This window comes from Molossus molossus, unplaced genomic scaffold (assembly GCF_014108415.1).
Source record: "Molossus molossus isolate mMolMol1 unplaced genomic scaffold, mMolMol1.p scaffold_m16_p_4, whole genome shotgun sequence".
Classification (NCBI taxonomy): Eukaryota; Metazoa; Chordata; class Mammalia; order Chiroptera; family Molossidae; genus Molossus; species Molossus molossus.
In genome coordinates this window covers 110,935,619-110,948,562 of record NW_023425377.1, presented here as the reverse complement: position 1 = coordinate 110,948,562, position 12,944 = coordinate 110,935,619, and the positions used below count along the sequence as shown (strand labels likewise).

The window sequence follows — 12,944 nt, the reverse complement described above, 5'->3', positions numbered from 1 at the left end:
GCACTTGGACATATAAGGACTAATTTGCTCCTCAAAAACCCTGGGAGGTAGGTAGGAAAGGTGGAGTCATCTCCATTTGACCAATGAGGACAGTTGAGCCTTGGGAGACATTAAAAGCCCCCACTGAAGTTATGCAGGGAGAAAGTGATACGGTACCCAGAGAAGTTCCTATGCTTACGGTCTTCCAATATACCTGGTTACTGTCATGTTTTGGGCCCTAATAAACATATAGATTCTTGAGCATTGATTAATTTTACCATCAAGAGTTTGTAAACTTTGGTTGTTGGCTTAGTTGGAAGACCCAACAGAGAGGTAGAAAAGAATGTAACGAGACAGACTCTGTTTAGTTAGGCAAAGTCCCACACAAACAAATCTACTGAACCTCACAGTTTATAGACTCAAATGCACTGAAGGAAAAGACAAGCTTTAAGAACTCCGGGGTGCACTTAGAAATTTTTTTTTTAACTACTATGCACATTTCACTTTTGTCTCTGACCCAGAAAAGTGTATATTTCATTTTATTTTTTTGGCATTTTTTTATAGACCTCTCTTAATAACCTAAGAAAACATTTTGACTAGGGTTGCTCGCTTCCTTTGGGGTACTGTAACAAGTATCTAAACCCATTCAATATGAAAATATTATTATTGTCTTTATAAACTACAGCTATGTTTCGAAGGCTTTTCTCAAGCCAGCTGTTTCTTCCTCTTTATCACATCCCCCAAAGCAAAGTAGAATAGGTCACGGTTGCCTGGATGGCCTGTCGAGAAGCGATAACGGATTAGGTCCCATAAAGGCTTGTTGCAAATTTCAAGTCTTAAAGGTTCGCCTTTCCCGCTGTAAGTTCAAAGTGATATGAACACTTAGCATTTTCATCCACCTCCATCTATTTGAGATCAAGACAACCAGGCTGGATTTAGGAACTCATCTGTGGGGTCTTCCTGCAGCTGAGGTTATTTTAGCTTCCAAAACAAACAACACAAAGCGATATCCACTGTAAGAGAGAGCCCAGCAAACAGCTCAGGAGCCAGAGCGCCAAGCACCTCACTCCCCAGATCAACATATGTGGTGACGAATGACAAATTTATTTTTCTACAAAGTTTGTGTATATGTAAAACTGCTGAAGTGCATCAAGATGTCAAGTGCTTTTGGTGGCCACCCAGGCTGCCTTGAAAGATAACCAGATGAAAGTTCCACTTCAGCGGTGGACGGGGCGGCCAGGGTGCTTCCCAGGGACAGGCTAGCAAGCTGCAGCAGCTAGTGGAGGCCTCGCTCTGGATCCCTGAGACGCTGGTGATCGCCCTAAATCCAGGTCTCCGAAGTAAGCTGTAATAACACACGCTCTGTGTTACTCACGTCGATCAGTTTCTTAGCCAGGCTGATCCTTGGCAGTAGGTTACCATTTCCCAAAATATGATGATGAAGAAGATGGTAATCTTGCCTTTAGCTCTTGCCTCCAACCCAGAAGGTTCTTTAGAATTCTAGAACACTGGCTTTTCAGAAATTGCTCAAAAAGCAAGTTTGTAATATTGCTACCTTCTTAAGTCTATTTAGTGACATGGCTTACTTTTCTCTGAAGCTCAAAATGGTAAATAAAACAAGCTACTTCGTGATTATTTTATAAGGAACTGGTCAACATATTTAACTATCCTCATTAGTACCTTTATCTTTCTGCAAGTCAGAAACATGAAGAGGAAGGGACCCTGAGGGATGTATTTTGCTAAAGCAAATGCTCAAAGGGTTGAAAATAATTCCAGAGACACCTTCATGTCTTCCTGCCTTGCCCAATACATAAAGGAACAATGTATACATGACCCATACCTTTGCTGTACCTTCATGGTTTTAGGAATACACTGGTTGGTCACTTTGGAATATACAGACACCTGAAAGATAGCTACTTTCTAGAAACTTTAATTCAGAAATATTCATGATCTGTTTATTTTCCCCCCAAAATGACAAAAGAAGTTAAGCATCATTATAGTAAGGATACACTGGAGTTTCATTAACCATAATATTCTCCAGTTGTGAATTTACTTTGGAAGGTAAATTCTGAAAATTTCTAGAAATAGCAAAATTGCATTAAAAACAAACCAAGCCCACAGGAGCCCCTCTCTGAACACCGCAGGCCTCTAGGCTGCCTGAATTACAGCGAACAGGGCAGGTGCTCTGCTGTTTGCTAAGCGGTGGCACACCACGCTCCGAACAGCCTAGCTTCTTCCATCGCTCGCCTTCCAGTGATGTTTATCACTCTTAGGCATCATCGCCAGGTTACTGCAGTGTGAAATGTCTGCAAGCAGTTAGTTCAATTGGTTTAATCCCACTGCTAATGAGACCAAGGTCAAGGATTTGCTTTCACTGCGTTGCTCTAGTCCATGGCCACGCCTGACACCCAGTTAGAGATCCCACCCATGTGTCTTACTCGTCCCCGGGACGCGAACCAGAAGGAATGGATGACATCAAATCTACTACCTCTATTAGAAAAAACGCTCTGGAATGCACGCCTTACTGACAGTGGGAGTTTTTTGTTGTTGTTGTTTTCCCATTTTTCCTTATCATAATGAACACCACATGTAATGAGAAAAAATAGCTTTTCCCCAGCAGACATGCTGAGAGAAAAGCGAGCGCTCAGAATTCTCCACGGAGCATATTTATTTACATGTCAGTGTTTTATAGGGTGCTTCATGGTGTAGTAGGACTGGGTTCATGATCCCGGAGAAAACAGTTCCAGGTCCAAGATGGTTGATAAGTTCTCAGGAGTTTAAACAAAAAACGACAGCTGCTGGAATAATCAGTAAACTTCCATCGTTAGTAGACTTGGTTATACCATGATGATCCAAGGTGAGCTGAAGACGCCTTCGGTGCAGCCTTCCTCACAGAAGGGCACCGTTTGGTGAATTACGTCCTCCCTGGCAATAATGGTACTCCATGTCCCGAAGGAGATGCCTTTCAGCTCCTCCCAGAAAAACATATCATTCATTGTCGTCCACAAAATCAGATCATTTAAGGTAAAGTATTAAGAAAAGTAGTAGATGTTTCAATTCAACTGTCATAATTGTAAGAAAAATGCCCATATTTTTCTGTGAAAGTCTTCTGAGTAGGCTCCTCCTTCACGCTTGGGTGACTCAGTGTGTTTAGAATCTGTAAAAAGCTCAGGCTAAGTCATTGTGAACTTCTGGTTTGGTTTTGTTTTTAATTTTCTGAAAGAGCATGGCACCTCTGGAGCTGCTGAGTTTATGAATCGGCACCATTGATCTCCTGATGTCCCATTTGAAAATGCTTTTTTATTTCCTCCTGTTTGTCCCCAGCTAATAATTCCTCATGAAATGGAATCAGCCACCAGCATTGCTCCTTCATTTCCCCTTAAGATGGTATTTGGTTTGCAGACTGGGAGGCTGGAATGCAGTATTTTGTTTGTTTGTTTGTTTTATGAAAAAAAAAAGCAAAAGCAAAATTTCTTCTGAATTGTGCTTTGAAATTTTTCTGTGACCCCCACAGGCAAACATCACATTAACACAAAATTTCTCCTTCACACGTTCAGTTACAAATACATCCATAGTCTAACAGTCTTCCTGAACGCATGGAGGTCTTCCTGCTTGAGGGTACATATATGCATCTATATCTATATATAATAGAAACATTTATATTTTATATATCCATATAACATATTTTATATAACATGTAATATATACACACATGTGAGTGTGTGTGTGTGTGTTCTCGCCCAAAACTGTTCAAAAAGTTTGATTAAGGGCAATTCTGGTTAAGGGCATGTACCTGGGTTGCAGGTTTGTTCTCCTTGAGTGAGGATCAACAACAACAACAAAAGATTGGAGGAGGAAGGTGTCTTTTGCTCTTTTGCAAACAGTGAATTGCTGGAGATGAGTAAATACTGCTTAGTGTCCATTCCTCTCCTCAATTTCTAATCCCTGATTTTTTTTATCAAAGAAAGATAACCTCCTTCCAGCTGCCTTATCACCCCCCTTCCACCATGGAGCACCCTTTCCTGCTGCCTTGCCTCCTTTTTCTGTCCATACCTCTCACGCCACCCCCCCACACACACACTCACACACACACACACACAGACACACACACTCCCAAGGACATCTGCTCTTACTGGCCTGGTTCCTAAAGGTAAGATGCTCTTCAGTAGCCTAATCAGATACTGGCCTTGCTGGGTCTGTTTCAGAAATTTAGGGGTGATCCATTTTACCCAAAAGTTAAGTCTAAAATCTACATCAAGTTTTAACCATTTGGGACCCTCAATTCTCAAGATTAGTTTTAGATTTGAGGGGACCTAGGTCAAACTCATAAGAAATAAACTTTGAGTGTCTCACGTGTTCCATCAAAAAGCCTCACTTGGTCTTCCCCAAATTCTTGTCCTTAGTAATCCATGCACACTAAAATGTGTTGTACTTCAACTAAGTTACCAAGTGCCTTTATCACACTGTTGATAGGGGCACAGTAATCTGATTTGTTAGGTAAAACTAAAGACGTGAAACATAATTGAAGGTGTAGGACCAAAAAAAAGGACTCCATATAAAGTCAACTCTGCTAGCAACAGACTATTTTGACAGCAGGAATTACCAGAATATGGAAGTGAGTCATGAATTAATATGCCTTTCTCCCCCAAAACCAACACCTTCTTAACTCAAATGGTAAAAGTAAAGTCAAAATTCTATTTTATCAGTAAGTCCTCTTCTTATTCAAACATAGCTGTTTTTATTTCATAAACATTGTTAATATGTAAGTAGAATAGTTTCTCTTCAGATGCCTGTTTTGCAATTTTGTTTTGGCCTGTTATAATTTTTTTTTCAGCAAAGGGTGGTATGCCCGCTACTCCGTTTGAGAAGATTGAAAGGATATTTTAAATATAATTTTTGTCGTCCAAAATAATCCTGCTCGCCTGTGAGTGAGCTGTAGGAAAAGGTGCCTGCATAGTTGAAAATGGCAGCTCTGTCATTAGCATCCATTCATTGTTCAATCATTGCACAGAATCGGTCATTTATTACAGTGTATGATGACCGTGTGATAGTCATTAGAGTTATTATTTAATCATATGTGAGTGACAATACAGTAAGAACTGTCAAATAGTTCTTACTGATGGTCCATCTCTTTCTTGATTGGAATTTGTTCTTCTGAGGAAGTTATTAGTACCATAGGGCAAAAAATGCTGAATCGTGATCAGATACATTCTCAAGTGCACCATGTGGTAGCTGAGGAAGCTTGAAAAGAAATCATTGCAATAACAAGATTAATTCTGGGTTTGTATAATGTGCATTTCATCCGAGCCTTTTAAAATATCCAATGCAACATAATTTCACTTTTACTAAACTTCTTAAGTTTTGGTTAAAAAATGGAAATCCCAAGCCAAAAAAAAAAAGTTTTTCTTTCCTTTTTTTTTGTTTATATACTTTCCTAAAATATTAATATAGTTTCTAAAAAATTCTTTTCCCGTATTTTATCTTCCCGATAGGATACTTTCGTATGACACTAAACATTTCTAATGAGTCTTTCTCCATTTTGCGTTAAAGGTTTCCTTCAAACGACTGCTGAGGAGTTCTGCTTTTACTATGCTGGGAAAGATGGTGCACTGTGTTTTCCAGATTTTCCAAGAAAACAAATCAGAGGACCAGCATCTAACTCCTTGGACCAGATGGAAGAATATGACAAAGTGGAGGAGATCAGCAGGTTCATAAAGATAATGCTCTTTAATCTTTTTTTGCTTTTGAAACCTGACAAATCCTATGGTTTTGAAAGTGAATCATCTGTCTTTGCTTATGTCCAGCAGCTACATCCTCCATATGCTTTTTAATTCTTTTTAGTAGTTTGCTTCATATTAGCTTAAATGTGTTTAATGCTTAGACTACTAATCTTCTGTTATGAGCTTGGCTTCTCTATGATTCATGTGAATTTTATGAGTATAGTTAACTTGAGATTTATGGTTGTTGTTAGGCTATGGTGCTGTGGAAATAGTCCGCACAATTATTATTCACAAATCAGAGTTCTATAAATAGATCTTAGAACTTTCTCTCTGAGCCTTTCTATGAGGTTTAATTATTGAGAGTAAAGCTCATTTTAATTATAGTCACTGCAAGATGAGATAATGAGCTTACGAAGTTTTGAAATGCATTTTTTTCTTTTTTTGGTAATTTTTGAAGCTGGGTGATGTGTGAATGGTAGCTCTCTTTTAAAAAATATTTCAACTTTTTTCAGTGACAGTTCACATTCAGTATTATTCTGTATTAGTTTCAGGGGTACAGCACAGTGGTTAGACAATCATATACTTTACAGAGTGTTCCCCCTGATACTTCTACATGTTTTGATTCTCTCTTTTACTTTCTGATAGGAGGCTGTTTTTTCTCTTTTTGTTTTTCCCCCCCACTGAAAACGAATTTCAAAGAAGCATATCGTGCCCTTGGGCTAGCAGCCCTGGGGGTTGTCCAAACCATTGCTTCCTAGAGGAAATGTCTTTGGAAAAGGGCGCTCAGTGCGTCCCTTCCTCCTGCACTCTAAGCAGTGCCCACTGGTTTCCTTCCTCTGTTTAGAAAGCACAAGCACAACTGCTTCTGCGTTCAGGAGGTCGTGAGTGGGCTGCGCCAGCCGGTCAGCGCCCTGCACAGTGGGGACGGCTCGGGCCGCCTCTTCATCCTGGAGAGAGAAGGCTACGTGAAGATCCTCACCCCCGAAGGAGAAATGCTCAAGGAGCCTTATTTGGACATTCACAAACTTGTTCAAAGTGGAATAAAGGTTGGCTTTTTAAATTTTATTTATCTTTGCTCTGGCTATGTTAATTTTATTTTAGTGTTATCCTCGCTGAAGGTATTTCTTTATAATAAAAGAATGTTGCAGGAAAAAGTAAGGAGACCACAGAAGGGAACAGTAACTGTGGCAGCTGAATCGGGACAATGCCATTCAATTTTTTTTTTTTTTTTTTACTTTATTTTTATTGTTGACACTATTACAGATGCCCCCATCCCCTCCCTGCTCTTGAATGTTATTTTGGTGACTATTAAGTAGAGCGACCAGATTGTGATTTTGACGTGCTTTTCCTATGTAATTGACACATTTAAAATAATTCTCAGTTTGATCAAGTGTTTGTTGAAATGTTGTTTAATAGGCATAATCCTTACAATTGTAGACTTGTCTATCGGCATTTGCTAGTACAAACAAAGAGGTCTTTTGGTTATTTTGGCAACTGCAGATCATTCTTTACCACATCTGTTTTTGACCCTGTGTCATAAAAGATGCTGCTTACTACTGTGACTTCCTTGTACAATGTTTTCACAGGTAAGTCAAATATTTTTTATCTACAATGAGCCATCTGTATAATATATTAGCACATCTTTTGCCTTTGTTCCCACTTCTTCTATTTGAGCGTTCATGTTAAGTAATCTAGCAGGTATGTAAATAAAGTGATCAGATTTGTTTCACAAGACGGTAACACAGTATAATATTTGCAGTACCAAGCAGGAAAGCAAACTGTGGCATTCTAAAATTGGGACACGTAGAACAACTCATGACTATTTTGGAATGAAACAAAGTTAACTGTATATGATTGGAGAAGAACTAGTTATCTTTTCCATTTCTTAACTGGAAAAAAACATTAAAAGAGGATTTATACTCTTCTATTCATTTAGAAATAAACTCCTCCTTGCTTTGTTGAGTGCTACTCAAGGTAAGAACATCAAAACCAGAACAAACAAGTTGGAAAAACCTATAAATATGTTCCCGATGTCTATGTATTTGGTATGTACCATGTAAAATAATTAGAATGACTCAATGAGAATATAGGGAATGCCATACTGTTATGACAGCCTCACCGAGACATACTCCTAAGACAAGCGCTTTATGGTACTTACGGTCCTTAAAGAGAAAGGATTGGCATCCAGACACAGACCATTTGGAAAATCTGTTTAACTCAGTAGTTTCAACTTTCTCCCAATAAAACTTTTCTTTAGAATTCACTACAAATAATCAAAGTCTCTTAAAATGAAGCATCTGTGTTTTGCACACCCGAGTTCAGTAAGTGCATTGTGAGCCGTGCTCTGATACCTCGCTGCCCATGTGCCTAGTGAGCAGAGAAGAAAGAAGCAGCCGCAAGTGTGACCCCCTAGCATTGCATTTTCCCTACTATGCCAGCTAAACAGGCTCTCTAGAAAAAAAAAAAAAAAGTAGGCAAAGTATGTAAAAAACCATCGCCTAGAATCCCATCAATTAAAGAATGTCACTATTAACATCTTGATATTCTTTCTTCCATTTTTTTTTTAATCCTCACTCGAGGATATTTTTACATCTATCTTCAGATAGAGTGGGAGAGAGAGAGAAAGAGAGAGAGAGAGAGAAACATCGATGTGAGAGCAACACATCAACTGACTGCCACCCGCACACCCTAACCAGGGCCAGGGATGAAAAGCAACCAGGGTTCGTGCCCTTGGCTGGAATTGAACCTGGATCTCTTTGGTCCACAGGCCGATGCTCTAACCACTGAACCAAACTGGTCAGGGCCTTTCTTTCAGTTTTTATATTAATATTAAATGAATTTTTCCTGAGTACAAAGGTAATACAGGTCCATATTAATAAATGCAGAAACACACCAAAGAATATGCTTTCCTGTAGTTTTATCCTAAAAAGCTTTAAAGTAAAATGGAAATCAAACTTCGTGAACATCTTTTAAGCTTTCTGTCCTCTCCTAACAGTATGCCATGAGTATGTTACCAGATTTGGGAATTTTTCTCAAAAAGTCCATTTCCTTTATAGGAGACATTGAGGATGACTCCAGTCTTTTCTTCTTCATTGTAAATTCTGTTACTTATCATTCTTATTTATGTTATTTAACCCGATCACAGATGACTTCTTAAAATTCATTCACAGGAGCCTTGCTGAGTCATCCACGGCCATGCACACTCAGGTGGCTCTAAAATCTCTCTTTTTTTTTTTCAAGTTTTTGAAAAAATTATGATATAGTTTTCAAAGATTATTTTAGTAACAATGTCGGTGTTGAAGAGATACGTATGATAAAGTGTTGGTGAAAGAAATGAGCTAAGCTACCTCAACATTTTATTGTAAGAAACTACAGCTACAAAAAACTGGTGTTCTGCCCTGGCCGGTTTGGCTCAGCGGTTAGAGCGTCGGCCTGCGGTCCGGAGAGACCCGGGTTCGGTTCCTGCTAAGGGCACGTACTTCGGTTGCAGTTTGTCCCCGGCCCTGGTTGGTCGTGCGGGTGGCAGCCACTCGATGTGTCCCTTCACGTCGATGCTTCTCTCTCTCTCTCTCTCCCTCTCACTCTATCTGTACAAAAATTGGAAAAATGTCCTCGGGTGAGGATAAAAAACAAACAAACAAACAAACAAACAAAAAAACTGGTGTTCTTCTGTCTCCTTTAATTGCCTAAAGAATGTCTTCCTTTCCATTAGAGTTCCTTCAGAGTCCTTCTTTTTAAAGGTATGCCCATTCATTGGGATGTTGAATGAAAGTTGATCTTCTCTGCTCTTGAGACACGGTGTCATGCAATACAGTGGCACAAGCCGGCCACGGCAGTGCGTGGCTCTGCCGTACGCGTGGTTTGCAGGCCCCCCCAGGAATCCTGCACACGCCCCTCTGGCCCTCCTCTTCTAGGAGCTCCAGGGCTTAGAATAAACTTCCAAACCCTCATCCTAGGTGTGCAGCATGAGTGGCACAATGTGACCTATTTTCAAGTGCAATTTTTTGAATTCCCTTTATATTTGACACTTGTGACACCACTAAGAGTCCAGTCTTATCACGTGGATATTTGAGTGTGTCCTGGATAGTGAGTAGTGAGACCATGCCCTTATCACCCCAACCAGGTCATACTGCACCTGGCCTTCATCTCAGGCGCCACGGAACTCCTGTCACAAGTCACAGGTTGGAAGCATTAGAAGAGGCCACCGTAGGTAAGAGGGTCCCTGAGGTGACCCTCCCATTGACTTCCCTGGTGTGTCCTTCAGAGACTAATGAAGTGAAAACACTTTGACAGCTACTTCACAGTAATTTTTCAGGCTTCTTGACATAGGAATAGTTAGTGTGTTCATGGCAATATTGTGTGTTTGTCAACACTCCTTTTGCATAAGTAATTAAGAATTTTCATAAATTATTATGCATATAACTTCTTAAGTATTTTTTTCCATTTTAAAATCCCAAGAGAGAAACTAAAGCTGTCCTAACAGCACAGTATTGACGGCAATATTCAATTGCCATCACAGAATTAATACTGTGTACTAAACCCGACCACCATAATGTTTGAAATGAAGACAACACAAACCACAGTGGGATCCCCCATGGTATTAACTAATGACCAGCATGAGTGTATTAAATCAGACATAAAGCAGAATTCCTGATTATAAAGATTTCTAAAGCTAGTGCTGGCTGTAAGGGAATCTGGAATTCCATTTCTGCCACTTGTCAATTGAGAATTGATAGATTTCTGTCACATGAAAAAGGACTGACCTTTCTGTGGCCAGTAGCTGTTCTTGGTTGACCTCCTTAAACTTGTGCTGTCTTACAGCCAGCAAAGGGCCAGTCCTTCAGCGGACGTGGGCAACTCCTTCCTCAGCGGGTCCTCATTGAGGCTAAATATGACATCTTGTTGTAAACATCCAGACTGTGCTGCCGCGATGGTGGGAGACTTCAGTGCCTGTGAGCATAACTGTCCAGTTCCACTGAGCACAAGTTCTGTGCAGAGATGCAAAGCACAAGCTAAAGAACTGACTTCTTTTTGCTATAGAAAAGAAATTGTGGAGTTGGATTCAGGGAATAAATTCTGTGCCCTAGGAATTTAGGAAGAGACAACTCCACTCCCCATAGCTCAGATCCTGGAACACAGAGCTCTGTGAAATTGCCAGATAAAGAGTGAGTCAGAAATACGCTTTCAAACCACGTGGGGATGTGATAGCTTGTTGGTGATAGTGCATTGACGAGCTCACCACTAACATGGACACAGGGAAGAACGGCTCAGGTGTCCAGCTGGTGGGAAAATTAAAAATTGTGTGTGTGTGTGGAGGGGGTACATGTGCATCGTATGTTATTGTTACTGTTTTATCCCAAAAGGGGGAAATTCCAAGATACTGGTGATTTGAAGTCTTTAAATTGAGCTTATGTCTGAGTTCTGGGTCAGGACTTCTGGCGAGTACTAGAACCAGCTTTATCTACCTGAGGTCCTTGGGAGTGAGAGACCAGTGGGTCTCAGGAATGGTGACACAGTCCCATGGCCTGGGAGCTTTAAGAAATTTCACTGCCCAAATTAAAGCTAAGTATCTGTGGTTGAACAAACTAGGCATAGGTATGTTTCTAAAGATTTTTCCAGGTAATTTCAACATGTAACCAATTTGAAAACCATGAGTCTAGGCCGAGCCAAGCCCCCAGCTCAGATGTGTGTGAGACACATTTTCTCTGCCCAGTCTGTGCCCAAATCCTAATACCAAAATGACCACTGGGATCCCATAGTTGGACACCACTTGTCATTTGTCCTTTACGTTTGTCATTTTCTTGGCCTCCACATACGACTTGTTCATTTAGATTGCAGAGATGAGTTAACTCCAGCAGCATGTAAGATTCTTAATATAGGTTTGAAAAATGGTATTTAAAAAATCTCAACAATTCATTCTAATGGGACGATTGCTTTACCCATTAAAGTTTTCCTGTATGGGTCCCTTTTCGAACTCTGGTATTCATCTAGTTGACAAACATTTATCATTCCTGTTCCTTAAATAAGTAGTTTGCTTTAAAAACAAACAAAAAACCTGAAAACCCCTCGTAAAAAATGACAAGGACACCAGAAGTTTCCCTAGTATCATTTCACCAAACTCCTGACCACCAAGGATCTGAAGTCAGCCCTGGCCTTGCGTGTGCGCAGCAGTACCAGGGCTGCATCTGTCACCTGCAGGCTGGTCCCTTAGAAACCACCGGGCCCGGTCTCTGCCACTGAGCCCTCCTGAGCGGTCCAGGATGGTGAGGTTCACAGCCCGCAGCCTGCAGCAGACAGCGCTGAAAGACTTGTCTGTCACTGGGACAAGTGTGAGCGGACTCCTGTCCCTCTCTATCTACTTGGATCCTCATTTCAAAAGCAGCTTTTTGAAGCAATCCTTTTAGCAGGGGGAGGAGAGGACGTGAGGCTGAAAGCTACCGATTGTCCGGGTGACTGAGCCCATTGAGGTGAGGCTCTTGAGAGACAGCAGCCGGGCCGGAGCCTCGGAGCATGTGGGGAGGGCACAGGGTGCGCCCGGGCAAGCCCGACGGGGCGGCCTCTGATTTCACATGCTTGTAAATCACACGCGTGATCACGAGCAGCGAAAGTTGAGTGAAATCCAAGGCTTATCTACCGACGGGGGTTGACGTCCTGCCCTTCTGAAGTTGGTGAGAGACCTAGCCTTTCCTGTTTGCTGCTGTGATCATAAGACAGCCCACGAGATGTTAATGTAGTTTCGTGAAAGTGAAATGAGTCTGAGTCTAAGTTAGAAGCAGTACACCCTGGTCGGTTTAGCTCAGCAGTTAGAGCGTCAGCCCGAGGACCAATGAGTCTCGGGTTCGATTCCGGCCAAGGGCACGTATCTTGGTTGCGCTTCATCCCCAGCTCTGGTTAGGGTCGTGCAGGAGGCAACCACTCGATGTGTCCCTTTCACGTCGATGTTTCTCTCTCTCTCCCCACCTCCCACTCTATCTGAACAACAACAAAAAAATGTCCTCGGGTGAGGATTAAAAAAGAAGCAGTTTACTTTTCAAAATTAGTATTGAACATGTAGCATGCTCACCTGTACGTGGCAATGACTGGGCCACGTAACAAGTGCTTCCTCAGGAAAATGGTTACAACTCTGAGTGTGTTCGGTTGACAGAAAGCAAGGTACCTGTGGTCAGTGTGACAATAAAAGAATCACCATGTTTAAAGGTTTTGACCTATCAGATTGCTGCATCTGAAGTTGTTAAACCCCATCCA

At 41.1% G+C, this 12,944-nt stretch overlaps 1 protein-coding gene across 1 annotated transcript in view; it reads left to right on the top strand.

Annotated features, from left to right (window-relative positions):
- The window catches only part of LOC118615509 (hedgehog interacting protein), an 81,376-nt gene that overhangs the window by 7,141 nt on the left and 61,291 nt on the right, over positions 1-12,944 (top strand). The window contains exons 3-4 of the mRNA XM_036240510.1: positions 5,530-5,686; positions 6,544-6,745. Coding sequence (XP_036096403.1) covers positions 5,530-5,686; positions 6,544-6,745 — 359 coding nt within the window. The remainder of the gene's footprint in view (positions 1-5,529; positions 5,687-6,543; positions 6,746-12,944) is intronic.